This window comes from Euprymna scolopes, unplaced genomic scaffold, assembly GCF_053919585.1.
Source record: "Euprymna scolopes isolate OS-2025 unplaced genomic scaffold, ASM5391958v1 sca271, whole genome shotgun sequence".
Taxonomy (NCBI): Eukaryota; Metazoa; Mollusca; class Cephalopoda; order Sepiida; family Sepiolidae; genus Euprymna; species Euprymna scolopes.
The window spans coordinates 2,827-26,859 of NW_027633293.1; the positions used below are offsets into that span (position 1 = coordinate 2,827).

The 24,033-nt window shown below is 32.5% G+C and overlaps 1 protein-coding gene across 1 annotated transcript in view; it reads right to left on the reverse strand.

Annotated features, from left to right (window-relative positions):
• Window positions 1-219: 219 nt before the first annotated feature.
• LOC145274112 (C-type mannose receptor 2-like) overlaps window positions 220-24,033 on the reverse strand; it is a gene marked incomplete at both ends in the record, with an annotated part of 45,856 nt that continues 22,042 nt past the window's right edge. The window contains 5 exons of the mRNA XM_080127286.1: window positions 220-426; window positions 5,032-5,139; window positions 7,310-7,432; window positions 10,872-10,954; window positions 21,664-21,793. Coding sequence (XP_079983412.1) covers window positions 220-426; window positions 5,032-5,139; window positions 7,310-7,432; window positions 10,872-10,954; window positions 21,664-21,793 — 651 coding nt within the window. The remainder of the gene's footprint in view (window positions 427-5,031; window positions 5,140-7,309; window positions 7,433-10,871; window positions 10,955-21,663; window positions 21,794-24,033) is intronic.

Below are 24,033 nucleotides of genomic sequence, written 5' to 3' on the forward strand. Positions count from 1 at the left end.
GACGCATTATTAAATTCCTGGAAAACGTGCTTTGAGAATGGTAGTAACTATGTAGAAACATAATTTCTGGGGCACAAAAAGGTCATCCGTTTCAATAGTATCACTCCTGTCTTCGTAGCGTTTCAACATTTTGAGTTTTAAAAAAAATAGGAGGCTTTACTTTTGGAACGCTCCTCGTATTTAGAGAGAAGTATGAGTACAAATATTGAAAAATCGAACTCGGGAATATATTTTTTAAATGCAAAGAAAGAAAAATGTCATACGAACAATTTATGAAGAACTGCGTGTTTTCGTCGTCGACTTTCACAAGGTTGCTTTGCTGTTGGTGACACGCGCTTTTCGCTCCAATCCAAGTGCTGCGTGTGTTGTTGAAGAAGTAACAATAATTATTGAAGGAAGACCAGCCCTCCGCACAGCGAAAGTATACTGCAAGAAATAACAAATATATTAGACCGTTCTTACATAGCGAACTGAATCCCAGTTATAAAATTAAACATCGTGTTATTAGCTTGATCCGAAAATTCTGGCCGATTTCTGAAACACTTTTAAATATATAAATGAGGTTGAATTTTTTTTGTGTGTGTGTGTGTGTGTTATTATTATTATTATTATTATTATTATTATTATTATCAAATATTTTACGTGCATAAAAGTATACCTAAAAACATATTTAATAATAAAAATAAATAAGTAAATATATAAATGAGGTTGAAATTTTGTATATATATATTATTAAATATTTTTGCGCACATAAAAGTGTACCAAAATATATTTAATAATAAAAATAAATAAATAAATACGTCCGATAAAAATTAAGGGCGATTTATTCACATTATATATATATATATATATATATATATATATATATATATATATATATATATATATATATATATAAAGCTTATAGTTCTGTAGCAGAAATAAATAGAACTCTTTTCCTGTGCGTCAGTGCCTCCCCTGACTGTGCGATATGGCACATACTGACCAATCAGAGGCATAGCGCAGGGATCTTCCTTACCCCCTTAAGGAACTATAACTGCTTCTGTCCCGGACGAGAAAAACTCTTCCCTTTTCCAGCGAGACTTCAAAGAGAGCGGACCTGTTTCCTCACTCTCTCTCTCTCTCTCTCTCTCTCTCTGCCTACATCGGTATCGACGGTCCCCACTTGGGAATAACTACCAGGCAATGGCAAACGAGTTCTATCCCAGCTATATCTAAATGGCATCTTGTCTTATTTCAATAAACCTTTTCCTTGCAAGTTTTATGAAGTCGTTTGTTCGTTTATTCAGTAGCTTGTGTTGAAATATTTATTTTATTAAGGAGTGCCCGAAAAGCATTAACCCAACTCCCTAAAGTTCTTAAATTTAAAAAAAAAACGCTAAGATAGCGGAAAAAATAAAAACAACAGCGTTTCGAAGTTGTTAATATCGTTAAAAAATGCCAATAACAAAATCTTAACTATATATACATATGCATACATACATACATACATACATACATACATACATACATATATATATACATATATATATTAGCAGGCCACCTGGTGTTGCCCGGTCATAAAATACGTTTAAATATGGTACATTAATTCATGCAGATGTCGTATTTATTATTATAGAGCCAATTCTCCGTTGATTATTATATTGTACCTGAAATATAGTATTGATTTTAAAAGTTTTAAAAAACTGACTTGGATGTCACCAGTTAAAATTAAACCCAAAACATTTAACTCTCTTGCAGTATTCGCTACCATTATATGCATATAAAAACTTGACAAATTAACGCAGTTTAACGTATAAATGTATATTTGTGCATGCTTACATCATACATATTACGTCGAACTACGCCTGCCAAGTTTGAATTTTTCAATTGTCACCACTTAGCAGCTACTTTTTCGGCAAAAAACCTAATCGATTTTGTTCCACGGGTTGGAATACTCTATATATAAAGTTTCAAGTCTTTAGACCAAAAATTGCCAGAACAGTCTCGTATTGATCATTCCACGGATAGAGATAGATTTATTTTAAATGTAGCTCCAAAATGCTATGTAATTATGCGCAATGTAGAAAATATGCACAAATAGAACCATGCGTAATAGTGAATTGAACTAATCATCCATTAAGAAAACAGAAAAAAATAAACAAACGGTGAATTAATAAAAGTTCATTTTTAAATGAATATGCAAATTAGTTATGCTTTCTGAAGTCGCTGAGATATTCACGGCTAAATATAGTAGGAAATTGTATTCACTTTTAAAACAGACAAGTGGGCTTTTAATATCAATGTCAATGCAACAAATAACTCAACTTTATATATATATATATATATATATATATATATATATATATATATATATATATACTAGCAGAGAGACTCGGCGTTGTCCGGGATTGAATGAGGATCAACAAATGTTTCACGCTCCCATATTATTATTGTCATCGAAATCTGTGAAATAGCCCTTTTTTTTCAATTAAATCGATTGATTGCCTGCTCTAATTGGGGACCCATCGTGATGCACCACCGGGAAGCTTCACATACCTCTGCGCAGTGACTTAATCCACAAGACATTCTAGTCTACATTTCACTGTAAAACCCCCACTGTTGATTTTATAAAATCATTTTTAATGTAACGGCTTGAATTAAAGTTTAAAATGCAAAAGTTAAGTATCATGGTTCCGTTGTGCTCTAAACAGAAACATTCATTTCGAACGCGCCCGTCATCTCAAAGAACCTACTGTTGATTTTATATGCCTTGTTTTTCTGCTTGTGCGGTGATAGTGGGTGAAATTTAAATGTGTGCTTTAAGCAGAAATATTCATTCTGAACGCTCCCCTGTCATATCACAGAATCTACTGTTGATTTTATGTGCCGAACCTTTCGGCTTGTGTGGTAATAAAACTTCTCAAATGCATTCGTGATGTTAGGCTGTATAAAAGAGTTAACTTTGGTCAAAATCGCCTGCTCCTTCTATCATAAGATTTTTCGATTATCGATATTTATCTAAGACATTCCGATACAAAACATATCTAAGAACACTGTCAGATACATAATGTACACGTATGTGAAATTTAATAAAAATCGGCCCAGCTGTTTTGGAATCCCCAAGAAACGAACTCACACACACAAAGTTCCTCTTATAAAGATAGATAGATAGATAGATAGATAGATAGATAGATAGATAGATAGATAGATAGATAGATAGATATATAAAAGAAAAAAATTCTACTGCTGAGTGTTAAATTGAACAGGGTGGAATGAAACAAAGTTTTTCCCTGTGGGGGTTTCCTTTAATTTTGTTGATTTATATAAGCACTGATGATGGCCTAATTTTTTTTCTGATCATTGTATAAAAATGGCGTCAAACTATTACCTTAAAAACCCCCATCTTCCATACAAGAACACTGGGTAGGAAGAGTGAAGAGGAGTGATGTGCAAGTTTAACGGCGCAATTTTCAAAAATACAGTTTCAGCCTAAATCCAAACCATCGCATCTATTGTAATCATTTGCGCACTAATAAATAAATAGATCGAGCATAGTCGAGACGACCTAAAGGTTTCCTTTTGATTAGCTACAACACCGAGATGTAAGAGAGGTCGTCATATTTCCGCGGATTATTTTACTAATTCTTGATCCTCACATTATAATCCAGAGAGTTTTACAAGGAGCCACCAAGTAGTTTTGGGCAGGACTCGGTCAAGGATTGAACTTGTGTATCCAAGCCCATTAGAGCACATTAACTATTATCCCAAATAGGCTGGTTGGAAAATAAATCAACCGGCAATTTCCACCAACCTAGTGGAACTGACAATTTGTGTTCAATTAAACGCAAGCAATTAATCGTTTACATTAATTATTTTACGTACTGCTCTGCTGGACAATATAAAATGACAAACTTCGGTTAATAAAAACAATCAATTTATTTTGACAAGTCGGCGTGTGGTTGGGTGCGATAGAGAGGAAACGGCGGATCTTGGATAGTCGGTTTGAATGCGGGCACCTGCTCTCTGTCGTCCGCTCTGTTGCATTCGTCCAAGTACATTGTCTTTGCAATGACCTTTTCGTCCAATGATTTTCAATTCATGAATATATCTTTCTTTGTTTTGACTTGACTTGTAAAACAATCTCCCATTCCTGGACTATTGTATCATCCGAGTTCAATAGCTAGGACGATTCATTCAGTGTTTGTTTCGGAAAATACGCGAGCAAGAACATAAATCGGTCGTAAGACTGTATATCTCTGTCTGACATCTTAAGGATGATCCAAAGTTGTTCTATGCCTTACTTCTAAGTATTGCATAATGCATTCTCAACGAATTATTTACGCTTGTGTCCTTCATTAACCCAAAGCTAACCCTAAATTTAAGGTAGTTGTTGAAAATGACTAGATTATGGTTGGGACCTGTAAATTGGCATGTTCTCATAGATTACATTTCTAAATTATGGGAATTTAAGGTTGAGATCTTCATCTATTTCTCACCCTTAATTTGGTTTTATTTCAAATAATCATAAATGGAACTTCATCTAATCTCGAAAGGTTGGGTCAAAGTCTTAACTAGGCCTTACTTCTCCACCTTGCATGAAGTATTTTCGAAATTATGTCGTGTTAACGTTGAAAACTCAAAAACTATTTACCTAATAAGGTTGGAATTTTGCAAGGGTATTACTGTTATTAAAGAGAACCAGGTTCATACATACAATTTAGAAAAATCATAAGCTAAAATTCCGTCAAAGTTTCGATCAGTCAAAGTCAAAGTCAAATGTCACATAAAATGCGAGACATCATGAGCTACAATACGGGCCAAGTGGCGATTCCCAAAGATGAGAAGAACAAGAGTTATCGTCAAAACCATTTTCTTGACCTTGATATTCAACTTATATATAACAAAATTTAAACAGTTCCAAGTTCAGCCATGATTTATATTTCGACCCAGTTTGGTGACGATTGGTCAAGCGATGTGGATACTAGGCTGTATACAATCAAGCAAACGTAGTTATAAACTCGACCAAAAAATTAGAAGGTAATAACTTACATTCTGGAGGTGTTACTTTCGTTATTTTGGATCCGACTGGAATTTCACACACAAACGATTCTTTCTGGTCGCAGTTGGACACGGGCTGCCATTTTCCATCAGCATCCTCTGAAGAGAAAAAATGTTTTTTTAAGTCCAAAGAAACTCAGTCTATGTATACGAATAAGTTTACAGATTGATAAGCGGAAGAAGATTGGTTGGTTGGTTGTTTTTGTTTTACGGCATATCAACCCTTTTCGGGTTATTTAATGCCGAATCCAAAGATTCGGAAGAAAAATTTTTAATAGAATATATTTGTTGTTTTCAAATCAGTTTCTATTTAACCCATAGTTGGGACCCTAACAGCTACTATCACTCCGGGTCAAAGTGGACCTGGGAGCAATGGTAATTAAAGGGTGGCTCCACACTCCCCAAAGCCCGCAAGCTGGGGCCTCACCACTGGATATAGTTTAAGGTCATATCCAGGACCCGGAAGAATATTCGTTTAAAAAAATAAATGCTAAAATTTGGCCTATTTCTCGCATTAATCGTAAAGTTAAAAAAAATTCTTCTATGCCAAGTTCATTCGCTTTTCACAACGGACTACCATCTTTTTTCATATACTGTTTACGTCTATTAAATATCAGTCACAAAATTAATTCATTTGCATATTGGTTTTGCAAAAGGAAACTTTATTAATAAGGAACTTTTTCTTATTGTTTATATTTTTAATTCCATGTTTATTTTGATTTTAATAGAAAAAATGGTCCCATTTTGCAATATTGTTTTTTTCCTGGACAAATATTTAGCATGTGTGTTCAAATGTTCATTTAATTAGCGAGACCGACCTGACTTTTTTAACAATTCACGATCTATTTCTAAATTGCAAGTGAAAAGGCAAATTGATCTTTTTCTTGATTCTATGTTCGTTTACAATCAAATTTAAAAGATATTAAAAATTGTAGTGAAGTTAACATAATGTTATTGCCTATTTATCTCCATTTTCTGCTTGTAACAATTCTTGTTATAAATATTATTATAAATACTAATTAACAGGAAAAAGTCTGTGCGTATGTGTTTTGTACATTTAAAATAAAGTCAAGGTTTAAAATAAAGTAAACATGGTGAATATATATATATATATATATATATATATATATATATATATATATATATATATATATATATATGATTAGTTTTTTTTTTTATGAATCTAGCAGAGTGCTCAATTAAAAGGAAAATCCGAAATATAAGAGCGTATTTATATTTTGTATTGTGTGCACAGACAGTTGTTACATGAGACAAGTCATTGGTACCGTCAGTTTCAAGCCCTATGATTAGGACCGCTTAAGATATCCATATCAAGCTCTCTTTAGCCAATACTCATCATACAAGAGATGAGTATTGGCTGAAGAGAGCTTGATATGGATATCTTAAACGGTCCTAATCATAGGGCTTGAAACCGACGGTACCAATGACTTGTCTCATCTAACAACTTTCTGTACACAAAATACAAAATATAAATACGCTCTTATATTTCGGATTTTCCTTTTAGTTGAGCACTCTGCTGGATTCATTTTTAAAAAAAACTGATCATATATATATATATATATATATATATATATATATATATATATATATATATATATATATATATTCACCCTGTTAACTTTATTTTAAACGTTGAGTTTATTTTAAATGTTTTTAATCATGAATTTAAGTTTCCCTTCATGATTGCGTTATATATATATGTGTGTGTGTGTGTGTGTGTGTGTGTATAATTACTAACTAGCTCTACCTACGTATTGAGCACTTTTGAAGTAAATACTTCAAGTTTACGCATAAATCTATACTTTCGTATATCAATTTTATGTGAGTAAATGAAGTAGTTATATATATATATATATATATATATATATATATATATATAGAGAGAGAGAGAGAGAGAGAGAGAGAGAGAGAGAGAGAGAGAGAGAGAGAGATGATGATGATGCAGAAATCTATGAGATATGAACGAAGTGCAAGCAAAATGACACATACACAATTAAAATGAAATTAATTTTTCAATTTCTTTTCATTTATTATCAACATGATTTTTTTTTTTAATTACAAATCTTACTTGGTTGCAATGTGGCTTACAGTATGATCCGTATAACTATATTTCGTGGAAATTTTCGCCTCTTCAAATGTGAGTTCGTTAAGTTAGCGTAAACGGAAAACAAAAGGAGAGTAGGGTAAACCGAGAAATAAAAGGGAGGTAATGCAACAATATGACGACATTTTGCAAAGCCACTCTTACCTGTATTGATGATGACACATCTTTTCTGTTCACCGGCATCTACCAGTTCCTCTGTACCGCGCCTCCAATTCGTGTAGGTAAGTTCCTCTCCAGAATCCCATATATAATTACCATTGGTATCCACTTAAGAAAAAGAAAAAGATAGAAAAAAATTTTTTTAAGTAAACAAATAAAACTATTGATTATATGGGGGCAGACACCTATCCATTTATCTTGCTTAGTGACTATTTCGAGTTTGCCCTGATGAATTGATAACGACACGAACTGATAACGATGCGTTCCAAGTTCGAATCGAGTTAGTTCCATAGCACTAGTTTTACTTATGGATATTGGCAACATATCCTGTGGGTGTTGTATGGTCGGGCGGTATATAAACTGATGTCTCTTTAACGTTGTGACGTGTCAATATATATATATATATATATATATATATATATATATATATATATATATATTTGAAAAATTTATTGTGAAAAGTGTGATGCTGTTCAATTTGAGCAACGGAAATGACGTTGGAAATTTTAAAAAATATTTGTATTAGAGGAGGAGTTTCTCTGGTGTGAGAGAGTTAACCTGTGTCTAAAATTAAACCATGTTCTTTTAATAGAAGTTTACTTATTAATGGCGCTATATCATAGAAACCTCCACGTTGTTTAATTGTGCCTGAATTTGCGATAAGCGCTGATTCAAGAAGTCTTCGGCGCGGTTTATTTGTAATAAATGTAACTATTTTTGCTTGTTTGAAGTCAAAGGTATGATTATGCTTCAATGGATGAGAGAATAATGCACTTAGAGAATTGTTATTTCTTATATCGCTTTTATGTTCATTGGACCTTTTTTTTTTTTTTTTTTTTTTAGTTACGCTGGGTTTCACCAACGTATTTATGATGGCAATTTTGGCAAGGAATACCATTTCCATTATTCTCATCATATATATGTGTGTGTGTGCGCGCGCGTGCGCGTGTGTGTGTGTGTGTGTGTGTGTGTGTGTGTGTGTGTGTGTGTGTGTGTGTGTGTGTGTGTGTGTGTGTGTGTTAACATTATGTGATCGTCTAGTTCCTTGAATGTGCGTATGTCTATTCATTGTCTCTAGTGTTCATGTGTGTGTATATTTTTATAACAATGCGTACAACGGTTTGAAGAAGGGGCATTTACCACCATTGCAATGTATTTTATGCATATTGTTATTACTAGGGCTATGACAACAGCATATTCTTTTCATTTTTTTTCTCCTGAGTATATATCCGACACCGTTAGACACAGTTAATCAACCGAGAACCACACCACTCTATATTAAAGCATATAAGATATCAACGTATACACACTCGAGACTCAAAACAACGAAAAGAATATGCTGTTGTCCTAGCCCTTGTTATTGCTTAAACATATGACCATAATTTTTTTTTCTTTCAGATTATTAAATCATCATCCAGGTTTTCCTGCAATATGTTGACTCGAAAACGACTTTTAATCAAGAGTAAGGAAATCATCTTGGTTGTCCTCTCACAACAGGTCGCCTAGGAGTATTTAGTTGGAAATTTCTGCCCCATCCTTCATATTCTCCTAACCTAGCTCCCTAAGATTATCACAATACGAGGATTATAAAACCATTTAGCTGGCCTTAGATTCACATGATGAAGGGAGATTGCACATGAGTTAGTGAATTCGTTTCGCAACTACGGAAATCGATTAACACATACGTCGAACTTTTAATCACACTGATGCAGTTGATACACACTGTCCTCGATCTTCTGAACATACTCCTTTTATTGTCCAAGCGTTCGTCATCAGCCAATCGGCGGCCAGAAAAACAGTCACGTGAGGGGTGACGTCATCGCTCAATAATCTTACAAAAACCACAACCGCCATTTTTAATTTCTGCCCTCCCTGTGATCCTCCCAGCAGGTAAGACAACACGCGCAGACACGTGGTCGCTTTCTTCCTTCATTCTGTTCGACTTTACAGTTAGATTCATATTTCACATCAAAACATTACGAATTTTACAAACGAGGCACTTATAAGCTCATTTGGCAGATGGGAATAATTTATAGAGAGCAAAGATTGTTAATTGTTAAAAAATATTTCCAAAAACACAGTTTTTCATTTTCAAGATGAAATTTCGAATCGGTAAAAATGTTTGCACGAACGTATTATTATTATACTTTCCGCCTCTGTCGGTAAACATTGCAAATGGATTTGCATCATCGCAACAGTCGCTTGCCATGCACTTCTGCTGGAAGTGACTATTGATCTTAACTGGAATTTTGGTGCCAATATGTTCCTCATCCACTTGTCTCTCATCCACTAGATTGTTTTCTGCTTTGGTTATTTCATCCTTTTAACCTGGTTTCGACTTTGGTGTTGTGTAAATAGATGCTGATATTATTTTTTTTTAATTATTATTATTATTATTATTATTATTATTATTATTATTATTATTATTATTATCGGCTCACATATAGCTGTCACACAAGTCAGCAAACGATCTGATTGGAGACCTGTGGTGTTCGCTGGAAGCTGAGTGACAACAAGTCTCCCCAGACGTCCAGCTCTCTCCTCCTCCTCCTCCTTCGATAGCATTTGCAAATAAATTTGCATCATCGCAACAGCCACTTACCATTGATTTCTCGCTGGCAGTGGCCATTGGTTTATACTGGAATTTGAGTGGCACAAACCTCCCCAAGATCCCAGTTCTCTTCGCACTTGTCCAGCGGAGGTCTGGCCAGTGCTCCCTCCTCGGTATTTCCATCCGCCTTGACCCTTTGTTATTATTATTGTTATTATTGTTATTATTACTATTATTGTTATTATTATTATTATTATTATCATTATTATTGTTGTTGTTGTTGGTGGTGGTGGTGGTACTAGTGCACTTATTGATCCGTGCTGAAATAATAACGTTATGTAAAAAGCCATTTTTAACATGGGGAAGGGAGGATGTTTTGTACCTATTCTATACTTTAATCTTACAATTGAATAAAAAAACATACCATAAAACTTTAATTAAACTTGGAAATACGATTTAAAAAGTAGCGCGGATCAGTAAGTGCATTAGTACCTTTTTATTATTGTTATTATTATTGTTATTATTATTATTATTATTATTATTATTATCATTATTTTATTTTTATTATTATTATTATTATTAATATTATTATTGTTATTATTATTAATATTATTATTATTATTAATATTATTATTATTATTATTATTGTTATTATTATTATTGTTAATATTATTATTGTTGTTATTATTATTATTTTTGTTAATATTATTGTTATTACTATTATCGTTATAATTATTGTTATTATTATTATCGTTATTATGCAGTTTGGAATTTCTAAATGTGCGGTTGTTGCTTGCTCTTAAGAAGCAAAGACGTCACTTTATTTCACGTTCTTTTCCTCCTTCACGGTACGGGTTCGAACCTGCCTGCCTACTACCACTTTTTTTTTTTTTTTTTGCTCAACACACCTCCAAGCACCCAGGCAACGCCAGTACTCAGGTTATTTATTATTATAAACCAAAAAATATTTCAAAAGAGAGAAAATAAATAACCTACCTGTTATGCCTAACCACAATACCATGACACCAAGTTTCTTTAATTCATTTAATTTTGAATTTATAAATATTTGATCGTAGGAACTGAAAAGATAAAATGACATAAGTTAGCAAAGCATTTTTTTTTTCAAGACATGACAATGGTTTTTAGAAAATGTTTTTTATAAAGTTCATAAATTAAGTTGCAAGATTTAATATGAAATTAATCAATTTTCGAAATGCACTTCTATAAAAACAAAAAAAAAATCTTCACAACGTAAAATACAAAAATTACCTTGGATATATTTTATGTTATGTGCATTTTGTTGCACTTCAAAAAAATAATGTTATCTATTACAAGCAGGGCGCCCGGTTTAAAAATGATGCATGCAGATTTCGTATTTATTATAATAGAGCAAATTATCTACTGATTATGATATTGTACCCAATATGCAGTAGTAATTTCAAAAGTTAAAAAATAAAACATGACTTGGGTACCATCAGTTAAGAATCGAAACTAAAACATTCAGAGCTACAGCTTTAGTCGTAAACGTTTGTGCCATTGTCAGACTGATAAGAAATAGTAACAAATGAACCGACTGTAATGTATAAGAGTATATTTGCGCATGCGTACTAGTGCATTTTAAGCAGTGGCATAGCAAGGGGCGGGATGGGCGGTCCGACTCAAGCGGCACGTGTCAAGGGGGTGGCATTTTGTGAGGGTAAAAATTGAAAATAGAAAAAATGAATGAAAAAGTAAATAAAAGCTGACAAAAAAATCTGCAATTTTATACCAAAATGAGTCTTTAAGGTTGTAAAAATATCGGAATTTTATGAGGTATCGGAATCAGAAAAATGTATCCCTATTTTTCGATTCCAAAACCGATTTTTTTTTAATTTTTAACTTAATTTTTCATTATTGGTACGAATGATAAATGTTTATTATTTTAAAATCATCACTAAAATAAAAATGATAATAACATTAAAATACGATGTAAATTTATTTTACTTGCAAAACAAAATTTTTTTTTTTTTAATTTGCATAAATTCGCCAAGTAACCGTTCAAAGAAAGCAGTTGATTTACAGGTTCCGAAAAATGTTGAAAAATTAAAACATTTTTTGTCAAGAAAAATACTTTCAAACATCATTGATAATTAAATGATGCAACGGAAAATTGGACACTGGAAAATTAGCAACAGAAAATTACGTAATTTTGGAATTGTAGAAACATTAAGCAAATACGGAATAAAAATCGACTGAAAACAGGGGGAGATAATTTTAAATAGCAACTAAGCCCTACACCTCAAATACTTGGCTTTCTATTCGATAGTTTAAATACTGCCGAATTCCTTTCAAGTTTCGAACAGTCACGGAGTAATTGATTTTTTTTTTCGAACTACTAACAAAATTTTATAATCGCTGACGTATTTATGAATAAACCGAAATGTACTATGAGGAATTAAATATGGTAATAGGATTTTAATTTATTACTTTTTTTTAATAATATAATAATTATAAAAGATAATACAAGAAAGGTGTCCTTAGAACGCGCGGATAACTTAGAAAAATCGACTTATTTGCTTTCAAACAAGAGTAAACATTAAAAAATATGTATATTTCTGTGAAAGGCACTTGAATCCTATTTCAAACTATGTCCTCGTCAAGTATGGTCTTAAAATCTATCTTCAATTGACATTTATTCCAAAGATGCTTAATTTTTATACCTTGCCAAAATTAGTTCTCCGGTGTCTCATTTTCCTAAATTCAATTAAATTAAAATAAATATATAAAAAGTGATTTTTAATGCTTTTGATTCATTTGGAATTTTATCTGTTTTTGTTTTAATTAGTTGGTGGGTTTTGTCCGGTGTCGTTTTGTCCGATATGCTTTTGTCCGGTCCCCTAGCTAGCATCGACAGAGTTTACAAAGACAAACTTATAATAATGTCAAAGTCTTAGCCCCAGATGAATTGGGCAATAATAAAATTAATGAATCCAAACCTGTCGCATCTATATGCGACATTTGTCGGTTTATTTTTACTTTGATTTCGGTTCATATGTCTGTATTTGTTCAGATGAATTGGGCATTAACAGGATTAGTAGGTTAAAACCTTTTCACACCCATACGCGACAACACGTGTTGGCTCATTTCTCCTTTTGATTTCAGTTTAAATAATTTTTGAATGAGAGAAGACGGATTTGAATGGGAATATAAAGCAATAAAATCTCAGGCGTCTAATAGAAATTATTTTTGGTAAATAATATTTTTGATTCCGTTTTGGCAACTTAATTTTCTACTTTCCCATACGCTAAGAGGAAGCACAAAAGACATTGATAATTTGCCAATATTTAATGTAAGCGTATTTTTAAATCTATATATTATATATATGGTTTATGAATTGAAAATTAATTAGACATATTTTTTTTATTTTTGTTTCATGTTTACCCTTTTATTTTAATGTAAAGCGAAAGTTCAAATTGTTCTCCTTGTAAAAGATAAACATATTCTTTGTAGTCACCGCCAAAAATGGCCGAAAAATCAAGTTGTTGTTGTTTTTTTAAACGAAATTACATTTATTAAAATCCATTATTTCTGAGTAACTTTTTTTTTTCCAGAAAGATAAAACCCTGAATTTTATCATATAGAAAAGAAAATAATGTAAAACTTTTTCTACTATTTTTAATTAAATTTTAAATGTTTAATTTCCCCCAAAAGTTAACAATTGACATTTTTTGTCTTGCACAAAAAACGTACATAAATATTTTTAAAAAAAGGTTTTTGAACTAATTAATTTATTTATTTGTTGTCTAACTAAGATTTAGGATGATTTTCTATGAGAATATGCAAAAATATTATAATATAAGTACCTGGATTTCAAATAATTCCACTTGTTCATATAGGCAACCAGTTACTTCGCGTCGATCTAGAGTCTAGATCGACAATGTTTACGTTTGTAGTTGATAAAAAGCAAACTATGGAAGACCAAACAGGCCAAAAAAAACTTATTTTTTAGTGACGAAAATTTCAATGTATTATTAACGCTGAGGCTGGCCAGTACCAGATGGGTGACCATTTGTATGAATTTGTTTTTTAATGTGTATGTGTGTGGGGGCCAGGCTCCTCAAAATGGGGGGGGGGGCAATTTAAAGCAGAATAAAAACAAATTATTTCAGCGCGTTTGGTCCACCGTAGTCGAAAGGCGGCAAACGTTTTCAAACGGGATCGAAAAAATGATGCTATTTTTAACACAAAGGGCACAATATTTCTCATTTTTTTTTATCGATTCTTCAAAGCATGCCCTGTTTAATAATGGTAATGCATTATTCGGCTCGCTAAAAAAAATTGTTAATTTATTTATCAAAGATTTTAAAATATCTTTTTTCGTATAAATATTAAAAATTTTGTATTTTTTTTTTTTTTGCTTAACTTAAATTAATTATTTTACTTAACATATTCACCGAATTTCACACTTCAAAACTCAAAAGCGGGATAATTAAACACAATCGAAGTTCTGATATTCAGACGTCAAAATAAGGTATGCAAACAATTTTTTTTTAAATCTATAATTCTGTCCCTTACAACAACACAATATGTTGTGTTCAGTTTCAGATGATTATTTTAAGCATATTTGTACCCCCCTCAAAACAAGGGGGGGGGTTGTAAGCAAAAATATATATATATATAAATATCGTTTATGAAAAATAAGTACACTGTTATAAAGTTCATTCTTCTCTTAATAATCGCTGAAAATTTCGTATTGAACGGATAATTATCTGATTTTTGGTAGATTTTTAAAAAGACGGTCCGTCAAAAAGTACTTACCTGCCCCCCCCCCCGTTTTGGCGGTGCCTATTCTTTTGCTATGTATCTTGTCTTTGATAACATTTATTCGTTTTGTATTATTTTTCTCCCTTTTTTTTCTTAGAAAGTCTGGAAAATCATCCACCAGGCGAGTAGAAATAAGCAAAAAAAAAATAAATTTAAGAATTTAGAGTGTCATTTTCACATGTAAATTTAATGCAAAATAGACCTCCAGATTTGAACTAGTCTAGCGTTTTATGGCATTTTTTTTTCTATAAAAATATTAAGCTGTTTATTATTTAGGCAATCTTGACTAAAGTAGTACGCAAGATGGCGGCCGCGAACGGATGTAAAAAATGGAGCAGAATGCAAAATTTGGCGAATCGAAATTAGTGAGTTGACTGTACAGCCTAGCAAAAAAAACAAAACAAAAAAAACAACTCAACTGCTGATAACAACAACTAATAACAAGCGTATTTTAATTTTTAACTAATCTGTACTTGTTATGAATATGTTAATAATAAAATTAAATAACTAAGAAATGTTTTTTTTTCAACTAGACTGTAAATGCTGTGATAAAAATTATTGGAAGTCGTCATTGCTCTGGAGCAGCTCACGGAAGAAGGAGAAAAGGCAACCACAAGATCAGGTGCATCTTTAAATCTCAACTCTGGCAGATTTTAACAAGTTGGTAGAAAATAGGTAGGAAACGGACACTTAAAAAAAAAAAAAAAAAAAAAAAAAAAAAAAACATTAAAAACGTAAAAATATTTTTTTTAAATATTATGGGGGGGCTATAGTCTATTTTAAAAAACAATATCTCCTTCAAGAACGATCATAAAATGTGTTTTCAATCGATATTTATTCAATAAGGGACCAGTTTTCCTATCTAGCGAAAGGGGACGACTTTTCCGGAGACGAGTTTTCCGGAGACGAGTTTTCCGGAGACGAGTTTTCCCGGGACGAGTTTTCCTAAATTCATATGTGTGTACTTGTGGATTTGATTTTGTCAATCCATCTTGATGACTGCTAGTTAAGAAATGTGCGTCTATGGATTACCTCTATGTACGTAAATATTACATGAATCGCATCTCGTTAAAAGAGGCGACTTAATGCAGCTATTTGCTTTCAAGAGACGAAATTTTCTACCATTCAGTTAAATGAATTTCTGCTATCGTTACAGATGCATATAACAATAACAATAACAATATTAGCTATATATATATATATATATATATATATATATATATATATATATATATATATATATATATATATATATATATATATATATATATATATATATATATATATATACTGGGTTAGAAAAGAAAGTTCTGGCAAAAATTTTAATTTGATTTCAAATGAAGTATTTTTTAAATAAATTTTTGTTACAATACCTTTACTTTATATACATTTAAAAGGGCGTTCTTGCTCTATCTAACTGATTAAATTACAATCGTTTTTAGTTATATCTTCTTTTCAGAACGTTGAGTAAAAGATGGAAAAGGGCAAATTTGCACAATTTTCTTATTTCAATTCAAGCAGGTCCTGGATGTGACCTTAAACTATATCCAATGGTGAGGCCCCAGCTTGCGGGCTTTGGGGAGTGTGGAGCCACCCCTTAATTGCTATTGCTCCCAGGTCCACTCGGACCCGGAATGGTAGTGCCTGTTAGGGTCCTAATTATGGGTTAAATAGAAATCGACTTAAAAAATATATATTCTATCAAAAACTTTTTCTTCAAAATCACTGGATTCGGCATTAAATAACCTGAAAAGAGTTGATATGCCGTAAAACAAAAACAACCAACCAACTATCAATTCAAGCTAGGTCGAAAAGTTTCTTAAGCAACTCGCGACACCAAGGAAACACTATTGAATGTAGAGCACAATGGTGGTTTAAGAAATTTCGTGGCGGCGACGAGAGTCTTGAAGATGACGAACGTAGTAGTCGGTTATCGGATGTTGACAACGATAAATTAAGAACCCTAGTCGAAGCCAATCCACGCACAACTGTCCGAGAAGTTGTTTCTGAATAAGACGTATACGACGATTTCCAACCACGAGAAAGATTTGAAAGACAAAAAAATTTGCTAAATGGTTGCCTCGCGAATTAACCGACAACCAAAAGAAACGCCGTTATGAAGTGTCATCTTCCCTTCATTTACACAACAAGAACGACCCGTTTCTCGACCGGATCATGACTTGCGATGAAAAGTGAGTCCTTACGACAACCGGCGACGCTCAGCTCAGTGGTTAAATGCTGACGAAGCTCAACGACACTTCTCGAAGCCAGAGTTTCACCAAAACAAGGTCATGCTGTTTGGTGGTCTTCAAGCATCTCGACAACTTTCTGCGTGGGAAATATTTCAACAACCTAAGCGATATCGAAAACGCCTTCAGCGACTTCATCACCATCATAGTGCAAGATTTTTATGTTACTGGCATAAATACATTTATTTTACGTTAACAAAAGTGTATTGATTCTGGTGATGCTTCCATCAATAAATTTTTGCTTAAGTCGAGATATGTTCATCTGAATTTAAAAGTTAAAATCGCAATAACTTTTTTGTCAAATTTTTATATATATATATATATATATATATATATATATATATATATATATATATATATATATATATATATATATATATATATATATATTGTACACAGGTTTTGGCTACATATTGGCTTGTTTAAGAACGTCCATGAACAAAGTTCTTTTCTCATAACATTCCATCTGTTGAACAAAAATACCACAAGATTGCTTCAAAACAAACTCTAATATTGATGTCCTACGTCTAATGTAAACAAATATCTGTTGATTTGTTCTCTTGAATAATCGTCTGCGAATTCCAATCCTCTTCTGGCGGAGATCAATGTTCGAGAATAGTTTAATCTTATCTTCAATTGCCTCTCATGATAAGCGACCACCAACGAAGAAGAAGAAGAAGAAGAAGAAGAAGAAGAAGAAGAAGAAGAAACCTCACCAGGACGCTCCAAAGTGGCAAAAATGAAAAGATGGTTGAATCCGAATAGACAGAGAAAATAGCGAATTGTCACATGACCAGATTTTTTCTTTTTTTTAGAAAAATAAAACTATAAATTAGTTCCTATAAATGTTGCAATTTGCGTTCTAGTTTTCTTGTTTGGATTTATTTAGTTAGTTATTGATCCGTTTGACCTTTTATTATCTGACTGGAAGACACTATTATGAATCAGTTACCGATGGAGACGGTATTATACACCGTTACTCGGTCAAGTTTATTTCTCAGGTCAGCTACTGGATATAGGTCAACTAGCTATTAATTTAGCACCTTAGTTGAATGCGTTCAATTGTCAGTATTGTAAATGCAATAAAAATCTAAAAAAGTAAAATGGCTTCTATAAGTGCGATAAATTTTGGTTCTTGTTCAGAATTTCCCCTGTATTAAAAATAAAAATAAAGAGAAATCTGCATGATGTAAGTAACCGTGATGAAACTAAAATATCATATTCCTAAAATCACAAATTGAGTAAGTAGTTTTAAAAACTCAATTTTAAGCGATTAATGGGAATTCGTAGGCATTACAACCTAAATCTTGCAAGTTTAAATTACTGAGTTATCTCCCTTTGTTTTTTGTTTTTGTTTTCATTTTTTTTTTTTTTTGTCGTTAGAGTGGGGTTCATTTCTCGGTTACTCATTAAATTTTGTTTTTACATTTCAAAAATTAACTACTTTATCAATTTACGTAATTTTTGGAATATGATATTTTTTGTTTCGTTATGGGTTATCAACATCATGCGGATTATTCTGGTATTATTTATTATTGCATCGACTGGCTGACAATGATAGTTACTGGCGGTTAGTGTTGTTTGGAGGTGGTTGCTTACATTTGCTCGCGTTTACTGGAGGACACTGGCTGCCTTTCCAACTGTCATTGTCGGTTTTCGGCGTTCACTGTCAGCAAGTTGGACTGATCTTAAATGAAATTGTCATGACCAGTATGAAGCCGCACTTGACTACTTTGAAATAACCTGTCTTCAATAATCTTGCACTGTCATCCATTGCATGGTAGTGTCAAACAGTGGCGGGCACTGCTGGACACTGGCGGTCATGACGGTGATTAACAACGAATTTCAGGTGATTACTGTCATTATTGGGTAGTGGCGGTCAGCGGTACGGAGTAGCTAGAGATGGTGGACGGTGACGGGCACTATTATTTGGAACCGATTATTGCCGTTTTAAAGCGGTAACTGCGACCTTGATGTGATTAATTAACTTTAATATAAGGATTGATTTATTTAAAGAAAAATGGAGGAACTGTATTTTATTACCAAGGGTATGTTGTCTCCGGGGTATTTTTGTTTAAGAGAAACATTTTAAAGAAACGAACGCTGAGATATTGTCTATTAATTAAGATTTCGTTTTAAAATGAGTTCATTCCCTACACTTATTCAATACATTTTTTCTTTAGAGCATTTGCAAAAAAAAAAACTATTGACTCTTTAATTTTTAATATAGGCTGTGGTTTCTTTCTTTTGCAAGTAAACAAACGTAGACGTCGTGTTTCTATCTTAAGTTATTGTTTTTATAATTCAATCTATACGATTATGCGATTTATATCAAACTAGTGGGGGTCTCCGGCGTTGCTCGGGTATGTGAAGGCGTAAAAAGGAACACGAGAGGGTTAAAAAAAAAAAGTTGTAGTAGCTAGGGGGAATCAAAACAACAGTAGTGTAAAAAAAAAGGTTATAGTAGGCAGGCAGGCTTGAACCCGTAACGTGAAGGAGGAAAAAAACATAACGTCTTAGCCGATGTCTTCACTGCTTAACCGGAAGTCGAGAGCGTTGAAATTAAGCATAGTCAATCTAACGGTGATGATGACTTGCTATAATGTCGGCGAAAAGAGCGACTCCTCCTTGTTCAAAGCGTCCGAGTTGAGGGTGAAGGATTGAATGTTTTTGGCCAATTTTTCGATAATGGTCGTCCGAGAGATCGAACTTAAAAACGATACCGATCTGGTCAGGATCCGTCGCGTGTGTCGAATGTTTTTGCAGACTTATGTAGAGGTTCGTATTTCTTGGGTTGGTGGGGGCCTTTATTTAGTGTTAAGAGTTTTAATAAGCGAACACCGAGATAGGAACCTTCTAAATAAGATCCCGTTACAAAATGAGTTCATTGTCTATGATTAATCAACCTGATTTTCTCTTCTACTCATAATATAGGCTGCGTTTTATGTTTTGTAAGAAAACTTATTAATAATCAAATGCAAACATCGTGTGTCTATTATGATATTTATTTTTATTTTTTAAACTAGCCTGGGTGCCCGGCGTTGCCCGGGTGTTTGGAGGTGGGTGCTGAGAAAAAAAAAGTAGTAGTAGGCAAACAGAAGGAAGAAATAACGTGAAAAAAAACCTGACGTCTTTGCTGTTGCGCCCATCACCAAACCGGAAGTGACGAAGTTTTAAATTAAAGCTAGTCAATCGAAAAGAGGAGATGACTTTCGAAAATATCGGCGGAAAAAAGCGACCCCTCCCTGTAGAAAAGTGGCCATTTGAGGGTGAAGGAATTAATGTTTTTAGTCAATTTTTCGATATTCGTCGCCCGAACGGTCGAGCTTCAAAACGATATCGATCTCATGAAAATCCGTCACCTCTGTCGAAAGTTTTAGGCAGACATGCAAACACACATACATACATGTAAAAAGACAGGTGAAATTTATATTATAGATGATTTCATTTCAGCGATTTATATATAATTTTAATGTATAAAGGAATACATGTCTAAAAAAGATGACAAAAACTTTTGGCCTCCCAGAGAAAAAGGTATACTGGATCGATATCAAAATGTAAATTATCTCAGTCCAGAAAGATTTATATAAATGTGTATTTTGTAATGTATGGTGAGATTTTTTTAACAACAAATGAGAGGAAAGATCAACTTTAGTGTAAGACCAGATAATACACTTTATTCCTAGCCAAATGGTCCAGGACATTTTTGAAAAAAAAAAAGAAACTTTCTGAATGTCTTGTGTATATACTGCATTATTCACTGCAGTAGTTATTGTGCTATTGCTGCTTCTTTGAGACAAGTGTATCGTCCTTTTTTTCATTACAATTTATTCAATTAAAAAATGGAACAATTTATGAGACCGGAGCGATTTACAACGGTTCAGAAAGCTATTCAGCCCACAAGTGCTTGAAACATTGGCGGGAGACATTTACAAATTTCATCGAGGTCCTTCATTACGAAAGACCGGGACGTCCCATCAATAAGCGTGGGCTCCTAACCAACTACTTGTTTCACACAGTCAACGAAATTATCTCGGATTGCGTTACCTACTACGGAGCAATCGATGTACTGAACACTACATACATAAAACCCAAAAATGAGATATTTTTTAGACACCTACTAGCAACTCGCCGACAAAAAGCAGGCTAAACAATACACCATTTCCTTAACAACCTTCGGACACTGGGCAAAGATTACTAGACGGAAACTTATCGTCCTGTTTTCATTACAATTATTAAAACATTAACTTTATCAACAAAAAATATTGTTTTGTTTCGTTAATAAACAAATACAGACCTTGTGTGTCTATCGTTGTTTAATTTGGTAAGTATATTGAATTTTTGCGCGTCGTCTGCGTTTTACGAGCTCTGATGTATTTTGTAGAGGGGAAGGTAGTTGTCATTTTATTATATTAAAGAATATACGCACTTTACCATAAAGTGCCACTGGAGACAAGTACGATTTATAGTAAAACTAACAAGCCGCTCGTGCGTGGTCCTCCTCTACTGCTGCGTGTGAGATGGCGCCACAAAAAATTAGTGAAGAAATGATGAATGTGAGAAGTGTGAAGGTTGAGTTAGTCCTAAAAACAAATATTACTTCCGTCATAGTTTAAAAAATTGAGTAATTTGATTTGAGCTTATCGCATCTTTTCGCTCTTTTTGGCCCAATCATTTGACATATTTCGACATTACAATTATCTGCTATGAATTGTCTACATGTTTTCTGCATATACCTGTCTAAGTCAGCAAGATGTCCCCCTTGATGACGGCAGTATTTTTCGGCTTCAGGTTGACTCAGACGGTACATAGAATTAAATTGAAAACAGCTTTCTTGGTGGAGTTCCCATCCGTCCTGGCAATTTCCTGTAAACAGATTTAAAAGATTAATCAAAAACATTGAAGTCGTCATTATTGTAGTAGTAGTAGTAGTAGTAGTAGCAGTTTAGTAGTCCTAATAGTCTTATTAGTAATAGTAGTAGTAGTAGTAGTTTAGTGGTTTAGTAATAATAGTAGTCTCCGTTGTCGACGCAATCATAATGATAGTTAGAGTAGTAGTGTACTGTTATTATTATTATTATTATTAGTAGTAGTAGTAGTAGTAGTAGTAGTAGTAGTAGTAGTAGTGACACTGTAATGGTAGTTATGGCGTCAGAAGCATTGTTTTTTGTTTTTTTATTCATCTCAAACAAGGTATTTCCAAAAAGGTGTAAGTGGCAATAGTGAATTGTAAGACAAATCTGGATAGAGAGTTTGGCTGTTAGGTGCTTGTTCACATTACATTTTAATTTCTGCGCGATGCTATGATCGAGGGAAACAGAGAGAGAGAGAGAGAGAGAGAGAGAGTGAGAGAGAGAGAGAGGACTCAAAAAGCTAACACTCTGCGGAAAGAAGTTATTAAAGTAAAGGATATTTCGGCGTCTGGAGACCTTTACAGAGAAGGGGTGGAATTTTATTGTTCAAGTGGTTCGGATTTTTTTATCAGAGGATGCAAGTGCATTATGTTTCGTCAGAGCACATTTCGTAGAAGTACTTGTAAAACAAGCACAGTTATGCAATGAAATGTCTCTGCGACCCGAGTTGAGTTTGGCCTGCGATGCGGAGCTTATTTGTTAGTTAATGAGCTAGTTAATTATCTAGTTAGTGAGTAGTAGTAGTAGTAGTAGTAGTAGTTAGTAGTAGTAGTAGTAGTAGTAGTAGTAGTAGTTAGCATAATAGCTAGTTATTAGTTGAGTAGTTGAGCTGGTAGTATAAAATTTAATAATAATTATATGATGTATAGTATTAGTATATATGGCACAATACTGTTGACACACCGGTTTCCGCTAGATCATCAGAGTTAAGCAACGATGAGCCTGGCAAGAAACAGAGAGAAAACAGAAAGGCTAGGCACAGTATGTAGCGCGCCAGGAGTATATTTTGTATGTATTGTGTATAAATAAAGTATATTCTGTATGTAGTGTGTATTAATAAAGTATATTTAAGTATGCATTGTGTATTATGAAGTATATTTTAGTATGTATTGTGTATTAATAAAGTATATTTTAGTATGCATTGTGTATTAATAAAGTATGTTTTTGTATGTATTGTGTATTAATAAAGTATGTTTTGTATGTATTGTGTCTTAATAAAGTATTTTTGTATGTCTGGTGTATTAATAATGTATATTTGTATGCATTGTACATTAATAAAATATATTTTGTATGTATTGTGTATTAATAAAGTATATTTGCATGTATTGTGTATTAATAAAATATATTTTGTATGTATTGTGTATTAATAAAGTATATTTTGCATGTATTGTATATTAATAAAATATATTTTGCATGTATTGCGTATTAATACAGTATATTTTGTATGTATTGTGTATTAATAAAGTATATTTGCATGTATTGTGTATTAATAAAATATATTTCGCATGTATTGTGTATTAATAAAGTATATTTGCATGTATTGTATATTAATAAAGTATATTTTGTATGTATTGTATATTAATAAAGTATATTTTGTATGTATTGTGTATTAATAAAGTATATTTTGTATGTAGTGTGTATCATGAAGTATATTTTGTATGTAGTGTGTATTAATAAAGTATATTTTGTATGTATTGTGTATTAATAAAGTATATTTTGTATATAGTGTGTATTAATACAGTATATTTTGTATGTAGTGTGTATTAATAAAGTATATTTTGTATGTAGTGTGTATCATGAAGTATATTTTGTATGTAGTGTGTATTAAATAATGTATATTTTGTATGTATTGTGTATTAATAAAGTATAGTTTGTATGTATTGTGTATTAATAAAATATATTTTGTATGTATTGTTTATTAATAAAGTATATTTGCATGAAATGTGTATTAATAAAGCATATTTTGTATGTATTGTGTTTAATAAAGTATATTTTGTATGCATTGTGTATTAATAAAGCATATTTTGTACGTATTGTATATAAATAAAATATATTTCTTATGTATTGTGTATTATTGAAATATATTTTGTATGTATTGTGTATTGTTAAAGTATATTTTTCTACGTATTGTGTATTAATACAGTATATTTTGTATGTATTGTCTATTCGTAATGTATATTTGTATGTATTATG